We start from the raw sequence: 26,727 nt of genomic DNA, 5'->3' as shown, positions 1-26,727 counted from the left end.
TTTCATCCCAAACATAAGGGAAAACTCATCATTGTTGATTATACAACTCAAAGCTTGGCACCAAAACATGTTTAAATTTGGGGCAAAGGGTATATTTCAATGACAAAAGATGGAATCAATGTTCTTTGCTATTTGGAAGAGTGGCTTTACAAATAATTGTGTTCATTTTTACAAGGGCAACGTCTTTTAAGGAAATACAACCAGGAATTGGACTTGAAATACTTATTTTGATTGCCAGGAAGACCAAATCTCCAGTTCCTGGTGGTTTTGCGCCATAGCAAAGCTGCCCTTGCTGCCTCAGGAGCTCCACCAGGAGTGTTCCTGGACCTCCATATGCCTTGTGCGAGCAGTTCGCAAAGATCTAGTTTTCGAAAAGCAAAATGTAGCTAGTTAGATATCAATAGGATAGTATTTAGAAGAATCTTGATGATTTCTACTGGACAGTACTTGAAAAATAAAGAACCACTAAAAATTTCAAACTCCTCCATATGGATATGGATTTTCCCTGGATCCATTTGCACGATCTTGTTATAATTCATTATTTGCAGAATAAGTCCTTACTTTTCTATTCTGCAGCAACAGCATAATTTATAATCTGAAACTGAACATCCATTGCTGTGCTAAAGTAAAGCATTACAGTACCGTGCATCTCTCTAATCTTTTTGAATATTCCACCACTTTTTTTTTCTGACCTTCTAAGCATCCTCCTGACCTAATTCTCTGTATATTAGGCATCATAATGCCATAACAGTTTATCACAATGTACCGCTACAGTGTTCAACATGATTAGGTTGTGAAAGATCTAGGAGATTTTCTTGATATGAATGGCATGTTTGATGTAAGAGGATGAAAGTTAAACCTCGCTTATATAGCAACTGCAGAAGAACAGAGGATTTGCTAAGCTCAATCTTCTATTGTCTATTAAGACGATACAAAATTATGTAACAGAAATAACTGATGCAGTATTGGCAAAGGCTCCTCCAATGGGCCAGGTACAACCACCTTACAGTCCTTACCTCCTCAAAGTCCAAACAGAAGACCCTGATCAAGACTTACAATATTTCTGGTTTTCTACAACTAATAGACGAAATGCTTTACAAATTTATTATATTCATATGTAGTGTATAACAATTTCACGACACACTTATTATATATGGCAAGCCATCCAAGAGTTTCATACAAACACCGTACAAGCAAAGCTACTGCTTCCACAAAAATTTCTACACTATTGCTTCAAGGAACAGTAACATATGATCATGACCAATGGAAATAATAAAGAAAAATGATGTACCTGAAATTCAGGAGATCATTGTGCCGAATGATAGAGTCTATAGGACCAATTATAACTTTGCAGGTGTGCCATGTGGTGTCGATAACTGTTATTCTTTTGGAATTCTTTCTAGTGAAGATAAGTAAACAAGACATTAACACCATTTGGTACTATAATACTATTTAGATATATTCTCTTTATACTTTGGATTTTAGCTTAAGATAATACAGGTCTGCAATTAGTTGAACATTGGTCATAGAGCAATTTTAGAAGGAACTCCTCGTAAAGCATGAATATGAGTTCAAGAAGAGAAAGCCACACATTAATCTTGAGGTAGGTGAACACCTTTTTAGTTGCAACAGATTGAAGAGAAACATGAACAAATGGAGTAGACTGACACTGCTTTAGGATAAGGCAAAGTGACATGGACCAAACAGTAGTGAGGAACTTCGGACTTGTTGAAATATAGGCGTACATTTTGTGAACCACCAAATATGAGGCAAAATTTACTGAACAATATGAATCAGCCTAGATTATTAAGGTTTGGTCCATAGTTATCAAAACGAGATTGGACCAATGAACTGGTGAACTAACCACTAAACTGATTCGATTTTGATATCGGACCGATAATATAATTAAGCTGATAAAACCAGCCGACCCGACGGTTCAATTAGCTAAAGTGCAACCGGGACAAATTTCTACAAACCAGTCGGATTACTCTTTTTTTTTCAAAATTACTTAATTGTCCTTAATATTGAACTATTTTATTATTTACCCTAAGAAAAATTTAGTCCCAAATTTAAGATAATTATATTTTTAAAAATTAAAAGTGTAATTAAGATGTGATGTTATACAAGTCATATGATTTGATGTACTTAAACCTTAATATTAATTAAAATGTCTAAATAATGGAAGAAATACAATATCATCGCTTTTATAGATAATTTTATAGTTTTTAAGATTATCTAAAGTTATAAGTATATTATTTAAATAATTGAAGTAATCATAAATAAATTAGTAATCCGACCATATGACCCACTAGTTAAAGGAATATCCCAATAACTTAACCTCTAACTGGGTCAACATTAAATCCAATTTTGATAACTATGGGTTGGCCAACTTGCAGATTGATATCACAAATTCTCTGAACTTAGTCTCTAGTGAGTGCTTAGATGAAGTTGCAGAAAGATATCAACATCAACAAACCATTATTGACGATATCAGTGAGAACATGTAAACCATGTATTTATGCATATGGAAAAAGAATTATTCTCTCTGTGCAGCCATATTAGAAAATGCAGCATCCATTTATTGCATCTAGAATCTAGATTTCATTTCTTTATTAATTATCAACTATCAGCAGGATAGCTACAAAAGGAGATAATGATCTTTTGGAGAAAGCAGAACCAACTTCCTCTAATTAAGAAGAATTGACACAACCAGAGTAGGAAAATAGCATCTTCATGGTCAATCCTACAAGATACACAGGAAATAGGAGACTATATCTCATTTCATTTCCCATGCTGTTCTATTTGCCAAAGATTAACCTGATGTGTACATTATGAGAAGTCTAGGTGTTACATAACAGAGGGTTTATCTTAGTCCTCAGATAATAAGGAAGCAACTCGAGTCCATCTTTAGCCTTCATTCCATCATTTAATTATATCATACTACTATTGGCTCAAGCAAACTATTAAAAAGATAAAAGAGTGGCCAATCAGCTTGTTCTTAGCTAATTTAAGAGCATATCCATCATCAAATCGTATTCTGATTGAATTTGATAAGGCTTATAACAGGATCAAAGACGTTCCTCCAGTGGCAGGTTAAAACTTTAGCATTTACTGTTACTACTAGTTCTTCATCATTAAATCAAATCTAAAGACCCAATTAAATTATTTAATAAGAAGAACAAAACATTACTGCAGTCTTAGCCAAAATTGCTTGCCACTCGCCTGTTCACATATCTCGACAACCTCATCAATGTCATCACCAAATACATCCTTGCTCTCCAAAAGCTTCTTCCTAAGCTCGCTCTGAAACTTTTGGGCCTCCTAAAAAGTACAACAAAAGGAGAGGGAAAAAAAAAGAAGAAGAGAGAAATCTAAAGAGAAACAAGAGGACGAAGGCAAAATGGGCATTTGACAAAATGATGGAAGAACTCACGGCTACGGCGAATTCTGGTATCTGGTCCGGGTACACGTACTCCAAGAGGCTTACAAGAGATCCTAAAGAAGCACATATGGCTTGACGGAGGACACGAAGCTAGCAGAGATGGATTTCGTACTCTCGAGCAGAGCAGAGACACGATAGAGAAGGCAGCGGGTAGAAAATGGGGTCCAATCGGTGAGTCGATGACTCGCCGATGGTTTAAATAGTTTAATATATGGGCCAGGCTTTCCGGTGTTGGGCCTTTCAAGCCTCAATGTCCGATTTATACTGTTGATCTATTACCTACTAATAATTTAAGCTTTTAAATCAACTAATTATCTAAATATAATATAGAAGCTCAATTTTGCATAAATATTATGTCATTAAAATTTTGGATTTTGGAGTCAAAACACTTTAGTGTTGGTTGCCATGGTATGTAGCATCTCCAATTAAGAAGCCTGGGATTTGTTGGAGTTTCTGTCCAAGATGACGAAGGTTTGTCGTCACCATTCTTAGAGCGACTAGAAAAACATGTACAGCAATCGATATCATCAGATGTTAGACTAAGGTGACCTAACTCGATGGAAGTCTTAATCCAGCCTACTTTTCTTCACCAACTATCGATCGCCATGGGAGTTGTATGTGGATCATCTACTGCAACTTTTTTTTAACTTTCTGAACACCTTCTTCCCCACATCCATCGAAGCGTGATCTTTTGCAGTTGCCATCTATCATGGCAGGAACAAAGAGAAGGGAAAAGGTAGAGCAAAAGTTGGTATCATGGGCTTCACTGGCTGCTGATGATTGAACACGAGACCTTTTATCTCCACCACTTTGTGATGAATGGACTCCTCCTACTACTACTACTAATACTACTGAAACTTTGTACCAATATATATATATATATATATATATAGATTTATGATACAGTGAGCAACTTTAAGCTTTTGTCATGGAAGGATTATAACAACTTTAAAAGGGGACAGAAATGTGATTGCAAGAAGTAATGCAAAAGGAGGGAGAGTGGCACTGCCTCCCATATCCATAAAAGAAACACCATCCATCTCCAAATATTCTGCTATCATGCAAGCTTTTGACTCCATTATTTTTTGGGGGCCTACAACAACTCAATGAGCTTGATAGTTCTTGCAACCAAAAGATACAGGAGAGAAGAAAAAAAGAAAAGAAAAGCTGAAGCTCTCCTTTATCAACTCATGACCTCCTCTCGCTTAAAAAAAGAAAACCAAAGAAAAAGAAGTTTGTGAAAGAGAGGGACATGTCAGGCTCCAGCACTCTTTCATTCATAGGATTCCTCAATATATAGAAGAGAGCACGAGGAGATAGTGGCAAGACAAGATAAAAAGTTAGAAAGGAAAGGTGAACTTTTCTACTTAAATTACTAAACTACATGACCCATGTCTTGATCCAATTCTAATGCTATCATTAAGGAGGGTGTGGATGTTGGAAGTAACGGTATGTGAGCTGACGTGTAACGTGGTGGGGCCCCATTGGATTGGTGATCTAAGAGTTTACTCCCCAACCGACGAACTGAGCTGTAATACTTGGAGCTATTACAACCAAACCTGATGCCCAGTTGCCCACCCTGTCCAACTGTATTGTTCTGTAAGCAATTCATATCTTTTTTTACCTGAAAGTTTTATTAAGTTTTATCAATATAAGTAATTGCTTCGAACTAAATATCACTATGACATCAATTCATGCTACCGCATTGTCCCTCCAAGCTATCTCACCATCAAGCTATTAACCAAACAAAGCAATTAAACTAGCGATCAAACCATCGAGCAATTTTATCTATAATAATTACTTAGTGTTGAAGTCAATACTGTGATCTTTTTAATCGTACGGAAGATAATTGTCAACTTTACTAAAACTGAGTGGTATAAGCAACTATATCTATGCGCTTGCATTCTTATGGTTGTCTCTATGGATCGAAGAATTATCTACAACTCCTATTGGAGCAACTTTCTTTATTATATTTTTATTATTATTAAGGATGTTGTCGGCTAAACATAAATAAGCTGGAGAAGGAGTCAACCATCTCCAATATACAAAACATCTAGACATATACATCTATTAGCTAACTCAGGCCAACCAATAAGAGTCCAACTTATCGATCGGAGAATAGTTTTATTGTGAGTAGATCAATTCACGTGTGTTCTTAGATGTATACCGGCAAGTTATGACATATGTGACAAGATAAACGACAAATGAGATATAATAAATGGCGCGAAATATAACTCTTGTTAAGATAGAATCCTATTAATGTCATTAAGACTTTTTGTCACCCCCAAAAGTGACCCTACAAGAGAGATTTAATTTTTCTACCCTATATGATGTACCCATGCGGCAATAAGTTAGGCATGGCCTAGGCCTACAAAGCAAACATATACATCTATGGCACCTAACCTCTTGATTCCCACTACATGTACAATAAAGTTACAAGAAGACATTTATGTGGGGTTGACTTTTGTAGGTTGAGAAATTTAATTTTGAATGAGAAACAAGATAAAATGACTAGATTGGCAGCAAACTCAAGCATTGACATAGAAATATGCAAATCTGAAATTTATTTATTGATGATATAAGACAAGTATTGGCCTCCAAATGCCTCTTGTACAAAAGAGAAGTTAGCCATAATTCTAGGCTATAGCCTGGAGTTTTGGATCAATATATCACTTCAGGCTTACATCTATACATGCATGTTCACCATTACATGCATGAGACTCACAACCACCACTCTCAAACATCACCCAAAAAGAAAAGGGGGAAAAAAAATCCACCAGATAAGCAAAATGGAGAAGTATCACTAAACTGTCTTCCCTTTTTCCCCAGTGGCCCTAAAGAGACCTACCAATATGCTTTTATTTTCAATGCATCTTCTGATCTGAATAGCCCCACACTCTTCAAAGACAAACATATCCACCCTTGGGAATCTGCATCTAATTATGGCTTATAAATAATAAAGCCCCACATATGAAAGAACTTTGGAAAGAAACCAAATCCAACAAAAAAGAAAAAGAGAGAAGGGAAAAGGACTGAGGAATATATATACTGTGTCCACTTCTCGCTATTATCTCATATGAGCTTTAATTTCTTGTCATCCACCACCATTACTTAGCTTCCTTCTCTTGGATGGAGGAGAAGAACCCAAGTTAACTGTGGTTGTTACTCTGATCTGAGAAAGGACTACTGGATGCCTTCTCTGAATGCTACTACTACATATAGCTATTTGTTGCATAAGTTGGTAGCAACTCCTGATTCCTTCCTACAATAAAAATGTTTACATAATGCAATTAAAATTTAAGTTCATTGCCACAGTACTTCCATAAGATTTTATTTTATTTTCTCACCTCTGTTAGCCCAATGCACCATGTAGATGCTATTGCAGGATCAATAAATTTGAGAGCTGGAGTCTCGTCAGCAGCACATATTATGGCAGCTGCAGCCATTGATGATGGACAGTGATCCAAGAAGTCGATATCTGCTGATATCGACACTTGTCAACTTGATGCTAAAAATACTTTTCTTTTAATTACATATACTAAAAGAAGAAGATATTACCATGTATAGTAGCTAAAATAATTTGTGCAGCACGAGAAACCAAATATTTCATGTATTTTCCATAGGGATCGACCTTGTAGGCGAAAAAATCAATAAAAGTGAACGGTGTCACAGATCGAAGCCTCCAATTCAACGCGGTCAGGACAAGGAGCTCCATTCTAAGGATCGTTCGAGGTCTGAAAATATATTTTGCTTCCTCCACCTACAAAAATATATATTATTCTCAATTTTATAGCCCCTAAATTTAAACAAAAAAATCTAGAATAGTTTAAAAAATAATAATAGAGAGGGTGAAAATTACCTGCAAGTCTAAGAGGGATGGGACTAAGGTTTCTTCCATCTTGGCAGCTAAGGAGAGGCAAGTCACTGCTAAGAGTTGCAATGCCCATTCATTTGCCTGTTGTCTCTACGGGTGGCATGCATAAATCCTACATTAATATATCATACAGGCTTCCATACAAAAATATAAAACATAGTAATATTAGTAAGATGTAGATTAATCTCTCACTCCTATGAGTGGATTCACATACCAAGAAGAGAATAATAAAAGGCCAAGCAATCTCTCACTCCTAAGGATGGTGCTTATAAATATTTATTAATGGGCTGACGCCGGCTTACCGGTAAACAGTGGGAGGAGAGGAACCGATCCATGTAGTTGACGGCGAGGTACGCCGTTAAAGGACAGAAACGGTAATATGAATGCACCTGAAAATATTCACAAGAATAATAAGAAATTTCAATTAAAAAAATAATAATAACACAAAAGAAAAGGGGGTTTCTTTTTGCAAATAATCACCTACATTTTCATCTTATTCTGAAAGAAAAATATTCTTTTTTTTTTCTCCCCCTTTCTACTTCGAAAATAAGCCTTTTGAAGAATATTTCGAAAGGGAGGAGGGTTTTCGCAATAAATCCGAATTCTAGGTCGTTGTTGGCACCCCACCCAAAATAAAATTAAAAAATAATAATAAATTAAAAAAAAATGCTGCGCTCAAGATAGCAATGTCCAATACTAGGAATCTAACGTGCACCAGGGGCGCACCTTAAGGATCCACGCGATAGACTCGGCACGGGCGAACGGGTCGAGCAAGCGAGAGCGGAACCGGTCCGGGTAATCGCACCCGGGCGAGTACTCCGACTCGCCCTCTATAAAGCCGGCGATGGACTCGCCCGAATCGTCCGGGAACTCGGCATCGGCGACGTCCTCGAGCGAGTCCTCGAGCGAGTCGGCGTCCTCGGCGCACAGGAGCTCGCATGCGGAAGCCATGTCACCGGATAACCCGAGCCGCATAGTGGTGCATAAACGAGCTCTCTTCTCATTGCTTATCCATCACCATGGATGCCATGACTCGCTGCTCTATGGTTACAATCTCATCTTGAGAGAGAAGTAGAAGAAGAAGAAAGTTAAGTGGGATAAGTGGAAGTGAGAGTGGATAGCTTTCTTTTAAAGTGGGTATATATATGTATAATATACTTTTGTCGTCTCCTCTAATTATAGATCAAGTATAATAGAAAACTCTAATAATTATATTGTCTTTGAAAATAATAATAATAATAATAACAAATAACAGGAATAAAGTTATTTGAGCTTGAACTGTCTACTCCAATCCAACTGGAGGAATGATATCACATAGTTTGATCAACGATTCCTTCGAAATTTTTAAACACAAACTTAGAAACTTCTCATTAAGTATTTTGTCGGGTTCTCAATGTCTAACATTGACCAGGTCAAAGTTCATATTTGGGCTTGTGGGCCCCTAAAAGTTAAAGCTCACACAGTAAAATCATCAATAATAGCATAGTATTGCCCCCATTAAACACCAAAGGTTATCTATTGGTTGACAAATTCAACACTTGTCCATGAAATTTTGGTCTCTTGCCATCACCAAGGTTGAGGAATGTATATGGAGTATTAGAAAAATTAATTTATAACCTATTATAATTAGCCTGGAAACTCATAAGCTATATATTAAAACTATTAGTTGTGGGATTCCAGATACAGCTCTTTGCTGCTCTGCCAACCTTTGTCTTCTTTCAACTATTGGGCCTGCAACCCTTTAAATAGTTGAGGATTTAAGTTTAATAATAGAAAAGGTCAAGTTGTGGAGACAAATCTAGACTAACAAAGCTTGCTAGGTTCGGTCCACCATGTGAACCCTCTTTTAACTCCATTCTTTTGCTCTCTCTCTCTCTCTCTCTCTCTTTCTCTCTCTCTTTTCCTCAATCTTTCTTGTCATGTTATGCCATTTTACCAGCCATAAGCTTTGCTAAAATAACCCAGGTAATATATGTATGATATGTTAGTGGAGGGTTTAAATGGGCTCAAAATTGAATTAATTTCTAAGGAATAGGAATTAATTTTGTAATTATTAAAGTGCTATATCGTACGTTGGGCTGGATGCATTTAATTGGGCCCAAAATTGATTTGGGACCCTTGTTAGTGGATCCTACCCGATAACAGAAGAACCTTCAAAGGGAGTCGGATTCGGGTTGGAAGATCCGGCGATGACCCTAGTATCGGTTCGATCCCGTGAAAAAAGAATCCGAGTCTGCTCTCCTCCGCCTCCCTCGTCTCGCAATTAGGGTTCGTCTCTTCATCTTAATCTCTCTTTTTACTGGGTTTCTTTTTCTTTTTTTTCCCCTTTGTGTGTTATTCTTCAATATTGTTGCTATTATTCGTGATTACGGTTTGATTGATCGCGTATAATGCGTTGTTTCTGGAGACATATATGGTATTTTTCAATATACTTAGATTCCATAGTTTACTTGCATCTTAGATTCTCGTGGCATGGTTATTCCAACAAATTTGATGTACTTGATGGGTTAATGATAGAAAACTTGAAAACTAATTCATGCCCGTCAACTGTTTGACAAAATGCAATTGCTCTCTGTAGGACTCTTGGTATAATCCAACTATAATATCTGCATCATTACGTCGGAGTGAGTTGTATCCATGTCGAAGAGTAGCAATGGTTCCACTCGCCTTCCAAGGAAACGTTTCTACCGGGCGCGAGCTCACAGCAATCCACTCAGTGACTCGCACTTCCCCATCCCCATAAGTCCCTCTGATGTTGATTACTCACACCACTTTCCACACTTCTTTCCCTCGGAAGAGTGTGATCATGAGAATGGAGATAAACAACCAAAGAAAGTTCGTTTCGCAGACATTGGTTGCGGATTCGGCGGATTGCTTGTCAGCCTTTCTCCACTCTTCCCGGACACTTTAATGATCGGAATGGAGCTCAGAGATAAGGTAGATCATTGTTGACTTGTGTCTACATGTTTGGCATATGACATTATGATTTATGATTGAGCAACCACTGCAGGTAACTGAGTATGTGAAAGAGAGGATCTTGGCGCTAAGAGCATCAAACCCGGGACAGTACGAGAATATTTCAGTAGTTCGCACCAATTCTATGAAGTACATTCCAAATTACTTTGAGAAAGCGCAGCTATCTAAGATGTTCTTTTTATTCCCTGATCCCCACTTTAAGGAGAAAAATCATCGGCGACGGGTCATCAGTATTCAGTTGCTTGATGAGTATGCTTATGTGATGGAAATTGGTGGCATCATATATACAATTACCGATGTGGAGGAGCTCGGAGAGTGGATGCGCTCTTGCTTGGAAGATCACCCATTGTTTGAAGCCGTTCCAGTGGAAGAACTGGAAGCAGACCCAGTTGTCAAGCTCTTGACATCAGCTACTGAAGAGGGTAAGAAGGTTGCTAGAAATGAAGGAGAGACTTTTCGGGCAGTATACAGGCGCATAATGTTAAATGAGGACTGACCTTCTGATATTGTTTAGAACATATAATTTTGCAAAGCCGATGAGGTGCATCTGAAGAGCTGATCTTCAGCTGATAGTTCTTGGTTAGAGATAGGTTAGTGGCTCTTTAATTCAGATGAGCTCCTCTTCATCTTGTACTTTGCTTCAGGGAGTGAGCCGTTTGCTGCTATATCTTTTGATAACAAAATATTATCTATTTTGTTTATTTAGCATTACTAGGAAGCTGCAGTATCTTCTGCTGATACTTTTGGATCTTTAAATATGCTAAACTGCTATCAGCTGAGTAGGCTGAGTTAGATGATTCATATGCAGTCATATTTATTTATTGAATCATATCGAAGTTAAGGACTTGTGCGGCAAATTATTGCCTAATGATATTTTATAACATCCTTTGATTTTTGTTATGTGGTACATGGATGGTTATAGGTATTACTTAATGCCTTCAGGCAACACAAACAAATACCTACTTAAAGATTAATTTTAAAAGGACCTCTTTTCTGATGCGTCGTAGCATTTATATATTAACTAATGCATTTGGTTTTAGCATATACATCCCTGATGATATTAGTGAAGCTGTGGCACTTTTTAGCCAGTAATATCTGATGATGGCATTCTTATATTGCTCTGGATACTGGAAAATAGTACTGATAGGTTGCAGAATTTAAACAGACTGGAGGAGGTGAATATGCAATATCACTGCATATTATGGTCATGTTTAGCTATTCAGAGATTTAATTACGCACCAATATCTGAGAGCTCAAAAACTTGTAATCAACATTTCTTGTGGCTAAAAAGAGCTCTCCTTTCAACATAAAGTAGGACAAGTTGGCAAAAATTAAGACTCTTAAATACATTTTACGATTAAACGGTCAAATTTTGTATAAAATAAGTCTTGTGATAAGTTATGCACAAAATTTTATCATAGATAAAATGTGCAATTTTTTAGTACAATTAACATGTTTATTCATAATTAGTAATTAATATAAATTTTTGCATGAATTTATTTAAGTTAATCATTATGTTTTACAATCAAATAATAAATTATAAGTAAAATTATCGATGTATCTAATTTATATTTAAGAAGTGTATATAAAATTATTTTTAATAAATTTTATCCACAATCGATCGAGACCTAAAGCTAAGAAATGAGTAAAATTGCTGTTCAGCAAACCAACAGATATATGTAAACAAAGAAAATAAGTTGCAATGATAGAAGTGTTGTTGCCAATTCATTACCGGTCACCGATACACTCAATACCTTATGGTAAAACAGATGATAGTCCTAACATTATGAAACTTCTAGTCTTAGTTACTATCTCCAGTCCATTCCTTCCAGTCCTTGTCGATGTGCTTTTGAGCCCAGACAACTGCTGCGCGTGCAGCTTGAGGTGCCCCGGGAAGCCCCTTATCTCTGATTGTATCGGCCATGTCAATGAAGGGGAGAACCATGAGAGTCCCAGGGCCACCATATTCTGTGTGTAAGAAGTTGCGTAAGATCTGCCACAGCAGCAAAAACAACTGAGTTAGAGGTTTACTTATCGGGAAATCAAAGGCAAATGGCACATTCTACACACTGCAAGTGAAGATATTTCACTTTATAACATGAAAGCAGGAATGCTTTTTTGGAATGAGATGCCTATCTAATTCAGCAGATATATTGAAGAATGATAATGTAACTACCATGTGCAGCTAAAGCAAATGATAAATACTAATCAGGATTCAATGAGCATGAAAGAAGTGCAAAATATTAAAAAAAAAAGGTTATACTCACAAAACTGTACATTGTCCGCAACATTATTGAACATATAATCAGGGAATTAGGACAGTAAGGCTATTGTAGGTGATAAATTTAGGGAACGAGCTTATCTGAGATTATGGATAATGTACTTTATATGGAGGCCAAACTTAGGTGACTTCACATCTGAAGTCAAATTTATATTAGAAAAGAACAAGTGGATCAAGTTGATGGTTCACCCAGGAAATCCATCTAGGCTTAAGCCAAGGATGAACTAATACACATCTAGTATGAGCTTCAGCTTCTAATTGACATAATGTTCATTGCCAAGAACAGAACAGTGTTAAACAATAATTTAACTAAACTGATCAAGATACAAAATACAACAATAAAATGAAACAAAAGTTAGATACTAATGAAATTTGATGGAAGAGACGCACTATCTAATGATAGAGCTTGTTTTGTAGACCTGTCATATAGAAATCATCAAGTAAGCCAACAGAATTCGTTTACTACAATACATGCACCTATTGCAGTCGTGCAAAAACTTGCTTGTGCATTTTTGAGATCAAGCCTTAAGGAGACGAGATATAGAATCCACTCTACGCTTCTCCTTCAGACTTCCATGACTTCAAACTTCGATTACTTCCCAAATAACATCAATAAATGTTTATAGATTCATATACATCTTCCCAAATTTTGATTCGCTTCTCCTACCACACGGTGCAGAATGGGAAGCCTTGGTCTATTGCTTAAGCAAAGCCTATTTCATATTTATTGACTAAAAGACAAAATATTGACCATGTTATCTTCTTCCCAAGAAACACTTCACAGGAGAGTCTAACCTCAGTGCAGATGTCTACAATTTCATCAATAAAATCCCCAAAATACTCATTCTTCTTCGTCAGCCTCTCGAGCATATGAGTCCGAAACTTGTCGACCTCCTGAACACACAAACATTCATACACCCAGTAAAGTAAAGACAGAGATAACTGATACCATAAATGGAGATGGGGATAAGATAACTCACAGCTTCGGCGAATTCAGGAACTGGGTCAGGAAATTTGTACTCCGCAGCCCCGCAGACGAGGCGGGTAGAGCGGGAAATAGAGGCGAAGGAAGGAGGAAGAGGAGGAGGTGATGAGGGTTTAAGAGGGAAGAAGTGATGGGCTCTGGAAAGGAAGGCGGGGTTCGAAGATTGGCGACTAGATAAGCGCAAGGACGAAGAGGAGGGCGACAGCGAAGTAGAGGTCGAAGGAAGGAGAGGAGATAAACCCAGAGCTCTGCACCCAGAGCTCACCATTTTTGCTCCTCTTTCTCTCTGTCTCTCTCACTAGATAATATCTTATTCAAATATGGAGTACTTTTCCCTGATCCTTACGAAAGCCCATTTCATTTGTAAGCCCAGCCTTCTTTAAAGATCCATTGGGCTCAGAATGGATTCAACCTTCAGTGATCAAGCCCGCATCAATCCAATAAATTTCAGCGTCATGGAACTACATCGACATAGTTTGAACTCGTTATAATTTGTTTCTTATCTAAATCAATAAAAAAGCACTTTGTGATTCCGCCTCTATCTACTCTTTTTCCTCTCCAAATTTGATCCTATGCGAACTCCCCAATCGCGGCACCGCTAGCTACTGCCGATGGACGGAATCCGTCCTCCTCCGGCTCCCCACCCTCCGCATCGCCTACGTGTTATTCGAAGCCCGTCCCACCGACAATGCCCGCAGAATCAAAAAGTGGGACGACGACGACGCCATCTGCCGCGGCCACATCCTCGAGGGCCTCCCCGACCGCCACTTCTGCATCGACGTCCGCCTCTCCACCGCCAAAAACCTCTGGCTGGCCTTATAGAGAACCTACGAGATCAAACCTCCTCTACGGTCGGCGATGCAGAGTTACGAAGATTTCGAGTTCTTAGACAAGAAGCCTTGAAGCAGCTCGCTAGGTTTGAATCCTTAGCTGCTGCAGGGTTCACATAATTGGAAGACAAGCGTAGATTTTTAGAGGACGAGTGCTTGTTTGAGAAGGTGGCGTCGAAGTTGCTACCGTTGCTTGTTGTCGAAAGAAGCGGCGGAGTCGATGGATGCGGTATGGAGACGCATGAGAATAGTGGCGGCGGAAGAGGCCACAAGACGAGAAGATGGCAACAAGGGCAGTCGAGCATCTCGATGTTATTATATAAGTGTGGTGGACTGGGACAAATTGCACGGCATTGTATGCACGAGGAGCAGAGCTCGACATCAACAAACACGACGGAGATCTTTTCGGTATTCTAAATGCAGTAGAACAAAATAATGTATCTCTGACGTGGATTTGGTATATTAAATTTTTATTTTATTTTATATAAGGTATATTAAGTAAGCCTTACACGTGGCACGCACATATATATTTTTTGACAAATATTTTAATATACTTCTAAAATTTATAATTATAATAGTCAGTTTTATTACTCGGTATGAAGTCCAACATCGTATTACATAAAAAAATTAATATATTTATTAAGAAAATTAGATTACATATGTTTATCTTTTGATATAATTGTGATAGATACGAAGATATGGTTGATTATAAGAGATAACACTTGATACTAGATAATTTAAATTATATTATTTATTTCTATAGGAGATAAATATTAATTTAAGTTAGATTCTCTATCTCTATATGTAATTCTTAAACTAATAAGAGATATAATTAAAAACATAATTGAAGAAATAGAATTTAATCAAACTTTCATCAAGGTAATTATAAAAGATATCAATACACTTATTATCATAAAATATCTTTTATCTGATAAATTATTAAGATAATATAATTATAAAAAAAAAGAAGGTACACATATAAATCTAAAATTTTAAAAAATATATATGTAAATAAAAAAATTAAGGGTCTAGATGCAAAAGAACTCGTTAAATAGTACTGATTTAAAATTTATTATTTAGAAATAAATAATAACCGGTTGAAATATTTTTAGGACTATAGATAGATATAAAAGGTTATAAAGATAAGCTCACATGATAACTACTATCTATAAGAATAATGGAGATGTCCGAGTTACTATCGGTTATAAACTCCTCCCCTCTATTAAATAAAGGCAAATCCCAGCAATTCCATATCAAAATCCTCCTCCTTGCGAGTTGCGACCATGCAGTCCTTCTCTCCCTTGTTCCCGATCATACCCTTGGACGGCATCGACGGCTACCAGCGCTGGAAGGAATCCGTCCTCCTCCGCCTCCGAACCCTCCACCTCGCCTACGTCTTGTTCGACGCCCGTCCCCGAAAAGACGACGATGCCGCCGCATCGAAGAGGTGGGACGACGACGACGCCTTGTGCCGGGGCCACATCCTCCACACCCTCTCCGACCGCCTCTTCAGCATCCACGTCCACCGCCCCACCGCCGCCAATCTATGGCTCGCCCTCGAGAGGACCTACGAGGTGTTGCGCCCCAACCGCTGGGCTCCACGATTGATCGACTTCGAGTTCGCCGAAGACAAGCCCATCTTGGAGGAGCTCGCCAGATTTGAATCCGTCGCGGCGAACGAGGTGGGCAAGTTCGACGACGAGCTCTTAGCATCCATTGCGTGGAAGAAATTGCCACCTCCGTATGATAATCTACATAATTTTCTGATGGGGAAGAAGAACGAAGCGATGGCTGAGCTCTGGACAGTGCTAAGAATTAAAGAGGCGTCGTTGAGGGAGTGGGAGGAGAGCGAGGATTCGGAGATGTCAACTGTGGAAAGCCACGGCATATTGCAAGATACTGCAGGGTTGCAACGGAGAAGGCGGCGTGGGTGGCTTTTCTTCAAGTAGGATTGAGAGGAGGCTTGTTTTTAATTCTGAATATATTCCAGTTTAATTAGATTTAGGTTTTGTCACATAATCTGATGCACATGTGATAGGAAATACATGCCTATCTAAGATTTATTCTTTAGTATTAGTTATATATTACAAATTTATTTTTCTTAAACTTTATCTAGTATCTGCACAAAGAGGAAAGAGCCTTGTACTCGCCTAATTAATAATCTCAACACTGGGAAAGGCCTTACATGCATGGTGCTCTGCCAAGGGGTTATAAAAACTGCAGCGTATATAGAAATTCAACTTATTTATCTACAAATTAATCAAACTATGCCAGTCCCAAACTGTTTTGATCAAATATGGACTAAATGAATTCTATAATAAATAAATTGTGGGAAGATAGATAGATTAGCTTCCCAATTAAGATCAAATATAGATAGTAACTAGGACCTAAGGGCACCACTATGCCTGAACAAAGAGTAGAGAAGGAATCAGTCCGCCACCGAACACTCTATATTGTTCCACGCTCGTCCACACAAAGGGATGAAGGACGAGAAACGACGTAGCCCAGTTGGTGTCATATAAATTATGGCTGAGCCATGCAATGCATATGAAGGGGAAGGAGGAGGACGACCTCTACGAAGTCCAAACAGTGGCGAAGGTGTCTAAAAAAGTGACAAAAATACCCTCGATTACATCCAATCAAGAGTATTTTTATTATTTTATAAAAACATTAAAAATTCTCAATACAAATTCACTATTCTTTAATATTTTAATATCAAATTTATGTCATATCAAATATAAATATTAATTTTTAGACTAGTGTTAAATTAAATATTAGAATAACTTAAATTAATATTAGCTCTCTTTTTTATATTAAAATTAGAATACGTGTGTTAAAATAAGCATTATTCCACAAGTGAACAAAGTTTCAGATGTCTTCTTTACTCTTTTTGTGGGATCAATAAGTCAATCAAGGTATACCTTTCAGTTCCGTTCATAGGAAGTATTTTAGGGGTTTCAATCAAACGCCTGCAAATATATGCATCTTTTTGTGATCTTGCAATGAATCAGTCTACTAATTTAGGAAAAAAGGGTAAAAAACCATCAAAGTTTATTTGTTCTTTTCAGGGTATTTTTGATAGCAAGTGCACATAGATCTACAAATATATGCATCTTTCTGTGATCTTGCAATGAGTCAGTCTACTAATTTAGAAAAAGAAAAAAGAAAAAAGAACACCACAGTTTACTGTTCTTCTTAGGGTATTTTTGATAGCAAGTGCACATAGATCATTAAAGAGCAAGAGGAATACAAGGAGCAAAATTGGTAAGAAGAAAATAGGAATTTCTGACCTTTTAAGTCTGCTCGTTATTTTTTGTATCGTGTTTGAAAACTGCTGACTACTTTTAAATGTAGTATGCTGATCAAAAAATTAGAGGGATAACTTGATCAAAAATTCATGAAAACTGCAGTTGGTTTTGGAAGGATAATTTAGCATTCACTATCACAAAGATAAGTGGGTTAAAGAGGGTCAAAGAGTACCGTCACAGATTCCTCTCATGAGGTTCCAGCCAAGGGAATCCAAGTACATCAAATACATCCTTCTCTGTATTGCAATTAACTAGTGTACCCGATTTCACTCCCTGTAAAAGAAAACTAAAATAAAGTAAAAATTCTCATATTACTCAAAACAAAAAAGGAAAAGAAATTCTTCGCTAGCAAAATATATAAGTCATACTACATTCAGAAACATTTTATAAATATTCTACAAATAAGAAGACGTGGCATCATCTTATCGGATGATAGTTCTCCTTTTATTTTATATGAGTAATGATACCTTGTGTACATAACATTATTAAAAAAAATGTGCATGTATGTCGTACGTACTCGTTTCCCAGAACTGCCCTGATGTGCTAGATAAAGCCCGGTATCATCAAGTCTGTACCCCTTCGACTCAGCTAATAATCTCAATCTAGAGCACATTTAGTTCACAAACAAAGTTACACTTTTCTGTGAAATATCTAAATGCTTGTAATAAAATGGCAAAGGCAATATAAAGTGTAAAGCAGATCAGAACCTTTTAGCTTATTATTTACCTGTCTGGTGCAGCTATTACGAACAAGCAACTTATGACAATTTCCACCAGTTACTACAAATAAGGATACACAAGCAAGAATACATTTTTGAGAGAAGCCACTGCCTTGGTAGGATGATCTTCAGTCATTCTGCTGCTCTTCAGAATATAATCAAAAATCTCAAGGAGCATTGCCCTTATTTCTTTTCAATGGCAAATCACCAAAAGCACATTCTATCATAGCCATTAGTAATCTAAGTCTCATAAGGTTCTATTCTCTGAATAACTTGATCTCTTTTGATCGATACGACTTTGCCTATAAATATGAAATGAAACAATCAAGAATATGGTTCAGGAGATTGCTTTTAGAAGATTCGTACCGCCTATTCAGCACATCATTTCCAGTCCATGCTATTAGCCCAAAGGCATATCTGTTCCTTGGGTACACCTGTAAGGGTCAAAGATGCAACAAATTTTATCAGCACATAAAATGGATACCGAGAACCTAGTAGCTTCATTAAAAGATCAGTAGCACCATCAATAAATACTAAGAGAAGTTTCAAATTTTCCATGTATTATACTATTAGCAATAGGAACCTCTGCAAACCAAATAGATTGATATCTGCAGCTAAAAGGTGAAATCCTATTTTCACTTTTCATAGCAATCTGTTTAACCAAAGTTGTTATGTTCCTTAAGGTTATGTTACTTTGCAATAAGACTATGCAATTATAGAATGACTCATATCTTCCCCTCCATTCTTTTGAAGTACAAGTTGTAACAATAATGGTTAGATTGTTTTAAGTCTTAACAAGATAAGCAATTGTGGTTGAACATAGTGCTTATCTACCATACAATATACATATTTAACTTATTGAATTCAATCATAAACGAAGAACAAGAGAAGAACCTAAATGAAAAATAATACATTAAATTTGTAATTTGAATTTTATAAGTGCTAGAAAAGTAAGATTAAATGTTAACCCTAAGATAACCATTGCCTGATGCAAAATAATTATCCACTGTATATAATGCAAAACAAGTATAATCATCTTGTGCATCCAATAGTATATTAATGATTGCTTCGAGTTAAATGTCATTTATCCCAAGAAAGAATATAACTATTCTAGCTTTTTTGACTTCACAACAATGTAAGGAAGAAAATAGCCAAAATCCCTAAAAAATTCCACATTTGCTACTGTACCTTAAAGTCTATACGATGTCGCAGTTCCCGACCTGGATATGTGCAAAGACCAAAATATGTATCAACCCCAGAATCAGTTCCCTATATTGGTGCATTAGAGAATGATCAGTAAAAGGAATAAGTTATTAAAGAACAGTACGATGGGTTGTCGAAAAGGAAAATCAAACATTCAAAATATAACTCTTGAGAACAAAATTAAGAGCTATTTCAAATAATATGATAGTAATTACTAAATAAACTGCTTATTTACCGGAGGGTAAACATCATCCATTAGCTGTTGTAAACCATCAGCACCAACTAATATCTCAGATTATTAGTCATGGATTCATGTATATGAATATATCAGTTTTAATGTGGAGGGCATTTCTATCATAAAGGACAACCATCGTCAGACATTTGCTTACATACAAAGAAGCAAAGTTATGACTGATCTTATCCTTCCACTTACTGTACTAATCTTATCATTCGAAGTTATGACTGATCTTATCCTTCCTCTTTCATCAATTCAGAAAATACATCCACCGTCTCTTCCTCTCCTCTCTCAAAAACTGATTATAGGTTTTGAATCATCTGTTGTTTCAATAAGGATTGGCATTACATCAAAAAATCTAGTCTTCATGCATCTGATAAAAGAAAATAAGCTGTCAAAGGTTAAATACTTGAATGACATTACATTAAAAGAAAAGTTGCGCTCCACTCCTGTGAGATCATTTCACTACATTGAATGACAACTTCACAAGCCTCTGTAAATACATAAGCAAAAGGTAATGCAGATAGAGGGAAGATGAAAAGGATGGATGGCACCACAGTTACCTCAGTGCTATGTGTGCTAAACACAAGCTCCTCCCTCAAAAAGTTGGTGTCCTTCAGATACTGAACATACCTAGGTAGAAAACCTTTATGGCTGGAAAGAATGAGAAAAGTTTGACCTCGTGATCAGTTACTTTAAAACATTAAGAGAACAAAAAGTTTCAAATATTAGTTTGACCACAGAAAAACTTTCTGCTTCTTTTTTCTTCTAATGTTTATATTAAGCTAGCTGCTATGTTGTCAATCGATAGATGATAATACAAACTACAGACTGATGCACACTTGATGACTTACCTCTCCCCATCAGGATGAGTAATGATGATATCTAAATCCCCACAAGAAGCTTTGCCACGTCTGTATGATCCTCCACAAACAACAACCACCTTGAAAAATAAAATAGTTCGACCACTATTATGTATGAATAAGAGGTCCAATAGTTGTGCAAGAAAAAGTATGGTCAATGTAATGTGCAACTCAAAAATATGGTCAGAGGTATCAAGATCCAAGAATTGTAGATCAAAATTGAATAACTCAAAATTGTGGCATTTAACTGTTACATTTAACAACGCAAGTTTCCATTTAACTGCACATGCTTGTTACTTATTGACCATGTGGGGTATCTAACAACCTGTGTTAGCCCTCCGTATCAAGAATTGGCAGGTCAACCAACTTTGCATGCCAAGTAGAAACTATGCAATAAGTTAATCGTGTAATTGTACATGATTATTACATAATAAAATATGAATGGTTGCCTTTGCCTGAATGTGATATGAGACTAGAGAATATTGGTGATCTCTTTCTACAATCAGATGTAAACAGCTAGGGGCAAAAACTTTTGCAAGCATTATATAGAACTGAGTCTCTACATTGATGTCAAGCCCTATAGATATACACACATTGCCCCAAATTGACATAATCTGCACCTAAGGAAAATTCAGCTATTGATTTGTACAGAGACAAAGTAAAAGAAGACAGTTTTTACAGCACGAACCCCAGGCAAGACATCTTGTGCAGCTTTTTTTAAAAGCACCTCCATATCTTTAACCTAGATCAACAAGAAAAAAAGGAAAATTTATCTTAAAAACATATTCAAAATTGAAACTATATTAATTAAACAATATACACAAGTTGCACCTCATGACGTGGAATCCTTTTCTTAATGTCATCGAAGAATCTTAGTCCTATCCTCTGAGCATTTGTTAAAGAGTCATCCTTTTTCAGATCATCAAGTGTACGGTATCCTTTATCATATAATTTTAAAGCAGTTGCAGGGCCAATTCCCCATACTTCACCAAAAAGACTGACAGTCCGCACCTTCACGATCATAGAAGTAGTAAAAGTTAAAATACTAGCTATCGTACGCCTAGAATAGACAAATGAACAAAACGGCCTAAGGGTACTGAAAGTAAAATAATGTTATTGACTTCATAAAGATCTCACTCACAGGATAAACAGGAAACAACGACAGTGCAGGTGTTTGCCAAATTTATTGCAATAAATGTAAGTGTTTGCCCAGTGAAAGGAAATTCAAGCATAAAAGGAGAACAGAATCAAGCATAACTTCATCATGATGAACAACACTAAGCGGCCCATGTCCTAACTCTCTTTTTCCTTTTGGTAATCGTGTAAATTGGTTCTGGTTGCAACACAGCATAGAGGGCTCTGTTGTCAGTTAATCACAACATTCAAAGACAATCACAGAGGGCACTATTTGCAAGAGAAGAAAGAGTGAGGGAGAGAGTCGTGTCCACATCCTTCCTTACCCAGACAAGTCCACATGCACAGGAAGTATATAGAAGAGTTTGTACTCCTGCAGCGTAGCGGTATGCCGTAGTATGTAAGTTTTGGGTAATACCTTCCAAAAGGGAAAGGCAAAGAGCAGATAAACAAAAAGAAAAGTCGAGGATCAAAGATCAATTCAACATTTAGAACTACAACAAACTTCCATAGTATTTCCTACTGTGCTTTCATATCGAGGACATCAACTTTTGATATCAGATAGCCTACTTCGAGGCATTCTTTCTCTAGGCTCATAGTCAGGTAGGCCAAGAAAAATAAATAGGAACCCCTAATTTCATGAGAGATCTGAGTTTCAGTGTAACATGTAGAATAATATCTATAATATATTTAATGATTTATACAGCTTCTGCATATGCTACTGCACATTTGATATGTGAACATGTAGAAGAAAATCTAACAAGAAAGCTGAATAAGAAAATATGCTTTCCTTGCAAGAGTTAATATGCTTTTGCTATCAATTCTCAAAAGAAGACTGTATAGACTTGAGAAATTAAAATCCATCAATATAAAAGGTACATCATCAATGAATATCTTTTATAGATAAATACAAGCTCAAAAGAATTACATATTTACCTTTTCATCATTCTCAAAGTGCTCCAATTTAGACAACTTTCCTGTAGCCACTATTTCATTAATCTGCATAAACATTTATTAGTTCTTTATTAATTTAACGAAAATGCAACTATTGAACATAGAATTACCAAAACAGTTCTTCACCATTTACAGCTCAGATTGCCGAAATTTTAATATTTAATCTGCATCCCTCAGATGGCCACCCAATGCATGTAAATTGTATAAGCACACTAGTTCAGTCAGTATGATCAGCCAGCCATATATAAATGATGAAACCACTCTCAATTCTTAGATAAGATTGTGCGGTAGTTAAGACAGGATGATATGTGACAGACTTGTATCAAAATGTCAATTCTTTAACAATCAGGGAAAAAAACAAATAGGTTGAAAAAGAAAATGGCAAGGACTATTAGAACCAACCATGAGATTATCCAACAGAATAAAGCGACTTGCAATATAATACTCAGATCACTGGTTCAATGAAGTTGTACACTCAAACTGATGATCTTAAAATGAGAAATGATGTAAGAGATAGGAGTGGAAAGGTAAAGAGCAGAATGGTAGATTTCATGGAAAGAATTGTACTTAGAAAATTCTTAGGAAGACAACTGGAAGACTACGGAAGTATGAATGGCTATGTATAGACAATCAAGATCAAGCCAAATCATAGAATAACTGCATTCTTCCACATAATCCTTTTCTAATAAGAAAAAGATATATCTCCTTAATCAACCACCATAAAACATGATACAATGGCACAGTGGAGAATATCAGATGTTTATACTGAGACCAGGAAAGACCAACAAAAAGGATAACGGATAATATTCCCACTAATTTCCATTCAAAGATCACAGGATCATTTTTTATAACTCCTACAGTTCTTCTGCTGTAGTCAGTATAAAAGTAAACAAAAACAAAAAAGCAAATATGTAGCCAAAGACATGCTTACATGATCCTGCAATGATTTCCCGATTGCAGGAAGGTGTTTGACTTGATCAACATTTTCAATTCTAAAAGGTAACTTTTCAATCACTGGAATAGCCTTGTAATAGCTGAATGACCTTCTGTCATCTCCTAGTGCTTGAAAAGCACAAAAAAAGGAGATAAAGAAAGAGAAGAGAAACAGAGAGACAAAAAGAGCAAGTAGGTAACATGACATGTATCCAGCATCTGTACCTCTGTAGATGTTGATAAGCTTCCCAAAAATCTCAGTGATGTTCCTGTTAAAATCAGGGGGATGGTAGGGGGAGGATTGCTCAGCAGCCCCTATCTATCACATTAGCGCACAGAGAAGAAAATATTAGCATGTATAAGAAAAAAAATTCCATGATAACTTGGCAGAAAATAAAAGAACAGAATTAAGAGGAAATAGATCCACCCAAGTTGCAATAGCACTGTGTTTCGATGTAAAAGTCACGGTAGGCATAAAGGAACAGCAGTAAAAAAATAGTGGCCCTGGAGCACACAATCCCATGGTCCAAGATTGAATAATAAAACAAAATAACTCACAAAAAACATTTGTTATTAGAAGAAACAAATGAAGGTCTAAAGTAACCAATTACACCCTGTTGTATTGTTGTTGTTGCAGTGAAACCTATTTCAGACTATTGTCTTATTATCATAACGGTGAAAACCACCTCAGCTTGTTGTCTCATTATTGTACCAGTATTTTCTACCTACATTGTGATGAGGAAAACAGGAAATTCTGAGTGCAAAAAAGCCTCAAGTTCCAGATCCAAGATGAGCAAATTGCTTGCCCATCATTATTCTACTAATTCCCATATCCTCGAAGGTTTGTACAGGTTAGTCTATAATCAATTAAAAGAAGAAGAAAATCAAATAATTTCACCAATTGGCTATGGTAAAGCATGCCAGAACTAAGACACCACAATATTTATCTCCACAAGAAATACAGGTAAAATAATATACACAAATTTCAGCTTCCGTCAACATTAATGATAGCATAATTAATTAATATGATGTATTTGTGGGAAACAGAAAGCAGTACAAATTGGTTGTGATGGTCATAAATCACTCAACAGTGATGATGTTGGTGATGTGACAGCAGCGATCCACTGATACTGGTAATCATGTAACAGAGCAAGGGCAGTGTCATAGTTCAGCTCCAGGAGTCCACACTCCACTATGGTGGAGGCACTAGTGGCACCAACAATGGTTGATTGTACAGAAAATGGCTTCTCTATTTCTTCGCCGACCATTCTCATAGTCATCGATATATTGCTAAAAAGAAAGGCAACTGAAAAGAAAAACTAAAATTTCAACCTACAAATTCCATGTTTTCATTTTTGTTCTCTCTATAATTTATAACACTAAAATGACTTCTTGAATAGTCAATACTAAAGGTTCCAATGTCATTGTTGGAAGAAACTATTGTTTGCATAGCTTTAAAGGCCATACCTCAGCCTCCAATGAAACCTGAGAACCGCTGCTAGCATTGGCATCTTCAGGGCCACTTTGGACACTGACAAGTTGGTGTCCTACTCCAGTTGATTTGCTGTGAACTTTCTTTGTGCCAACTTCACTACAATCTTCTGAGTCCTCAGATGGTTTTCTGACATTTTTGTGGTGCACTAGTACATCACCAGAAGCTCTAGATTCACGTGATTCAAGGGAAGTTCTATTCGAATCTTTGTCAGACTTCTTCATCTCCTCAAACTTTAGAACAAATGGACACTCAGGTAATTTTTCACCGGCCTGTAGACAGTTTTCCAACCACTCGTATAGAAGTAAACTCTGCAACAAGATGATTATTCAGAATGGTTACCGGGTAGTATATACGAGAACCAAATGCTATTCCCAAATCCCACATCTAAATGTCAGGATTCCGACCTTGGCAGATAGAAAACCAAATCCGCTTAGTTTAATTTGTTTAATTTGAAACTTCATGTCATAAACCAAAGATCGGATAGATACTCTCCTCGGCATTTAGTGATCAGAAATCTACGGTAACTTTCAGCACGAAGGGCTACTGGAAAAAATAATACAACTGACTCACCCCTCTAAATCGATTCAACTGTTCAGGGTTCACTTCGTGCAGGACCTGATCTGAGTTCATAGCAAAAATATGAGTAACCTTCTTTGAAGGACTTTCCTCGATCACAGCTCCTTTCTGGATTAGCTTCTCTTTCCATACCTATGTCATGTATCAAGAACTTTTTTCTAGTAAAGCTGTCAGAAATATAATCGCAGACTGATCACAAATCCAGCAAGTAAGCCAAAGCATAGATGCCAAAAGACACAAATCCAGTAGTTTCTAAGAGAGGGTCTCATCATGAATCACGAAATGCAAGAAATCGAGAAAGAAATCAAGAGAACAATTAAAAAGGAGTACGAATTTCTCGAGAAGCAACGCCACCATCAGTGATGCGAATCAGTTAAAAAAGAAGAGGGGTTGTTCTTTGGACCGACCTGAAGCCTTCGAGATTGCACACCCTTTTGGACGAGGAAGACGACCATGCCACGAAACATGCCGTTGGGGTCAGGAGACGGAGCGCGCTTCCTCTTCGGCGCCATTAACTCTTTTCCCCTCGACGAGAAGGAAACCTCGTCTTCTTATTTCAAACCAACCGCCGCCTTTAAACCCTTTAAAGAGAAGTTTAATATTCGAAATTAACTACATAAATATAATATAAAAAAGAAAAAAGAAAAAAGGGAGGCAATCGCATGCATTATGGTGTTATTTTAGAAGTTCCAGGGGCAATTATGTATAAAAAAATAATAATATAATACATAACGAAACAAAGTAATGAGATTAAGAGTTGGGTCTTGGTATAAATCGCTGTGTTTAGTGTCTGTCACCTTTGGTGAGATATATTTGTTGGGATGAAGTTGGCTTGACCTATTAATCCATCATAAACAAATAGAAGGCAAGGTAAAATTAGCATCACAATGCACAATTTATCTTTCTCAATTTGACACCAA

The 26,727-nt window shown here is 36.8% G+C and overlaps 5 protein-coding genes and 1 long non-coding RNA gene across 21 annotated transcripts; 2 read left to right on the top strand and 4 right to left on the bottom strand.

The window, feature by feature from the left end:
• Positions 1-112: 112 nt before the first annotated feature.
• LOC140777115 (uncharacterized) lies at positions 113-3,597 on the bottom strand. Of its 3 annotated transcripts, XR_012106970.1 has the most exons (3): positions 3,434-3,597; positions 3,223-3,321; positions 113-361 (listed from the first exon to the last, which is right to left on the bottom strand). It is a non-coding gene; the product is annotated as an uncharacterized lncRNA (long non-coding RNA). The 3 variants fall into 3 exon arrangements; XR_012106969.1 differs by having other exon boundaries at positions 3,191-3,597; XR_012106968.1 differs by having other exon boundaries at positions 3,223-3,597.
• A 2,392-nt stretch (positions 3,598-5,989) lies between these two features.
• Positions 5,990-8,410, bottom strand: LOC140778843 (cyclin-D2-1-like). Of its 5 annotated transcripts, none has more exons than XM_073123720.1 (6): positions 8,043-8,410; positions 7,619-7,705; positions 7,302-7,406; positions 7,001-7,202; positions 6,790-6,923; positions 5,990-6,704 (listed from the first exon to the last, which is right to left on the bottom strand). In XM_073123720.1, exons 1-6 carry the CDS (start codon positions 8,289-8,291, stop codon positions 6,537-6,539), a joined length of 945 nt encoding a protein of 314 aa, XP_072979821.1. In that variant the 5' UTR covers positions 8,292-8,410; the 3' UTR covers positions 5,990-6,536. The 5 variants fall into 5 exon arrangements, with proteins under 5 accessions (XP_072979821.1, XP_072979822.1, XP_072979823.1 ...); XM_073123721.1 differs by having other exon boundaries at positions 6,790-6,920; XM_073123722.1 differs by having other exon boundaries at positions 7,302-7,397.
• Positions 8,411-9,441: 1,031 nt separating this feature from the next.
• Positions 9,442-11,093, top strand: LOC140778406 (tRNA (guanine-N(7)-)-methyltransferase). 2 transcript variants are annotated; one of them, XM_073123103.1, is made up of 3 exons: positions 9,442-9,584; positions 9,895-10,253; positions 10,327-11,093. In XM_073123103.1, exons 2-3 carry the CDS (start codon positions 9,954-9,956, stop codon positions 10,786-10,788), a joined length of 762 nt encoding a protein of 253 aa, XP_072979204.1. In that variant the 5' UTR covers positions 9,442-9,584; positions 9,895-9,953; the 3' UTR covers positions 10,789-11,093. The 2 variants fall into 2 exon arrangements, with proteins under 2 accessions (XP_072979204.1, XP_072979205.1); XM_073123104.1 differs by lacking the exon at positions 9,442-9,584 and adding an exon at positions 9,604-9,732.
• Positions 11,094-11,949: 856 nt separating this feature from the next.
• On the bottom strand, positions 11,950-13,863 carry LOC140778290 (protein PLASTID REDOX INSENSITIVE 2, chloroplastic). The gene is made up of 3 exons (XM_073122931.1): positions 13,554-13,863; positions 13,369-13,467; positions 11,950-12,285 (listed from the first exon to the last, which is right to left on the bottom strand). The coding sequence occupies exons 1-3, from the start codon at positions 13,824-13,826 to the stop codon at positions 12,094-12,096; spliced, it is 564 nt and encodes a 187-aa protein (XP_072979032.1). The 5' UTR covers positions 13,827-13,863; the 3' UTR covers positions 11,950-12,093.
• LOC140778287 (DNA polymerase lambda) lies at positions 12,147-26,374 on the bottom strand. Of its 9 annotated transcripts, none has more exons than XR_012107170.1 (16): positions 26,215-26,373; positions 25,802-25,939; positions 25,204-25,539; positions 23,962-24,055; positions 23,735-23,865; positions 22,786-22,848; positions 21,547-21,726; positions 21,404-21,457; positions 20,707-20,795; positions 20,416-20,506; positions 19,603-19,683; positions 18,781-18,848; positions 18,214-18,298; positions 17,869-17,969; positions 17,679-17,746; positions 12,147-12,285 (listed from the first exon to the last, which is right to left on the bottom strand). XR_012107170.1 is itself a non-coding variant. In XM_073122928.1 (15 exons), exons 1-14 carry the CDS (start codon positions 26,317-26,319, stop codon positions 17,871-17,873), a joined length of 1,614 nt encoding a protein of 537 aa, XP_072979029.1. In that variant the 5' UTR covers positions 26,320-26,374; the 3' UTR covers positions 16,232-16,363; positions 17,869-17,870. The 9 variants fall into 9 exon arrangements, 2 of the variants coding, with proteins under 2 accessions (XP_072979029.1, XP_072979030.1); XR_012107169.1 differs by lacking the exon at positions 12,147-12,285 and adding an exon at positions 16,226-16,363; XR_012107171.1 differs by lacking the exon at positions 12,147-12,285 and adding an exon at positions 16,376-16,990.
• LOC140778289 (uncharacterized) lies at positions 15,473-16,337 on the top strand. Its single transcript, XM_073122930.1, has one exon. The coding sequence runs from the start codon at positions 15,672-15,674 to the stop codon at positions 16,335-16,337; it is 666 nt and encodes a 221-aa protein (XP_072979031.1). The 5' UTR covers positions 15,473-15,671.
• Positions 26,375-26,727: the final 353 nt, after the last annotated feature.

The sequence above is a fragment of the Typha angustifolia genome, chromosome 15, assembly GCF_048772165.1.
Source record: "Typha angustifolia cultivar Huaian chromosome 15, ASM4877216v1, whole genome shotgun sequence".
In the NCBI taxonomy this organism is placed as follows: Eukaryota; Viridiplantae; Streptophyta; class Magnoliopsida; order Poales; family Typhaceae; genus Typha; species Typha angustifolia.
The sequence above is the reverse complement of the archived record's forward strand: the minus strand, read 5'-3'. Positions and strand labels throughout refer to the sequence as shown.

What these genes read in the sequence shown, in the direction of transcription:
- LOC140778287 (XM_073122928.1), bottom strand. Translation starts at nt 26,319, where the DNA reads ATGGCGCCGAAGAGGAAGCGCGCTCCGTCTCCTGACCCCAACGGCATG. An exon ending in GGAAATCATTGCAGGATCAT is followed by an intron (nt 22,849 to 23,734) that starts GTAAGCATGTCT and finishes ATGTTTATGCAG; the next exon opens with ATTAATGAAATAGTGGCTAC. An exon ending in GACATCGTATAGACTTTAAG is followed by an intron (nt 18,849 to 19,602) that starts GTACAGTAGCAA and finishes TGACCCTTACAG; the next exon opens with GTGTACCCAAGGAACAGATA.
- LOC140778290 (XM_073122931.1), bottom strand. Translation starts at nt 13,826, where the DNA reads ATGGTGAGCTCTGGGTGCAGAGCTCTGGGTTTATCTCCTCTCCTTCCT. An exon ending in TTCCTGAATTCGCCGAAGCT is followed by an intron (nt 13,468 to 13,553) that starts GTGAGTTATCTT and finishes TTGTGTGTTCAG; the next exon opens with GAGGTCGACAAGTTTCGGAC. An exon ending in TTGTAGACATCTGCACTGAG is followed by an intron (nt 12,286 to 13,368) that starts GTTAGACTCTCC and finishes CTGCTGTGGCAG; the next exon opens with ATCTTACGCAACTTCTTACA.
- LOC140778289 (XM_073122930.1), top strand. Translation starts at nt 15,672, where the DNA reads ATGCAGTCCTTCTCTCCCTTGTTCCCGATCATACCCTTGGACGGCATC.
- LOC140778843 (XM_073123720.1), bottom strand. Translation starts at nt 8,291, where the DNA reads ATGCGGCTCGGGTTATCCGGTGACATGGCTTCCGCATGCGAGCTCCTG. An exon ending in CTATCGCGTGGATCCTTAAG is followed by an intron (nt 7,706 to 8,042) that starts GTGCGCCCCTGG and finishes GAATATTTTCAG; the next exon opens with GTGCATTCATATTACCGTTT. An exon ending in TCTCCTCCCACTGTTTACCG is followed by an intron (nt 7,407 to 7,618) that starts GTAAGCCGGCGT and finishes TGCCACCCGTAG; the next exon opens with AGACAACAGGCAAATGAATG.
- LOC140778406 (XM_073123103.1), top strand. Translation starts at nt 9,954, where the DNA reads ATGTCGAAGAGTAGCAATGGTTCCACTCGCCTTCCAAGGAAACGTTTC. An exon ending in GAATGGAGCTCAGAGATAAG is followed by an intron (nt 10,254 to 10,326) that starts GTAGATCATTGT and finishes CAACCACTGCAG; the next exon opens with GTAACTGAGTATGTGAAAGA.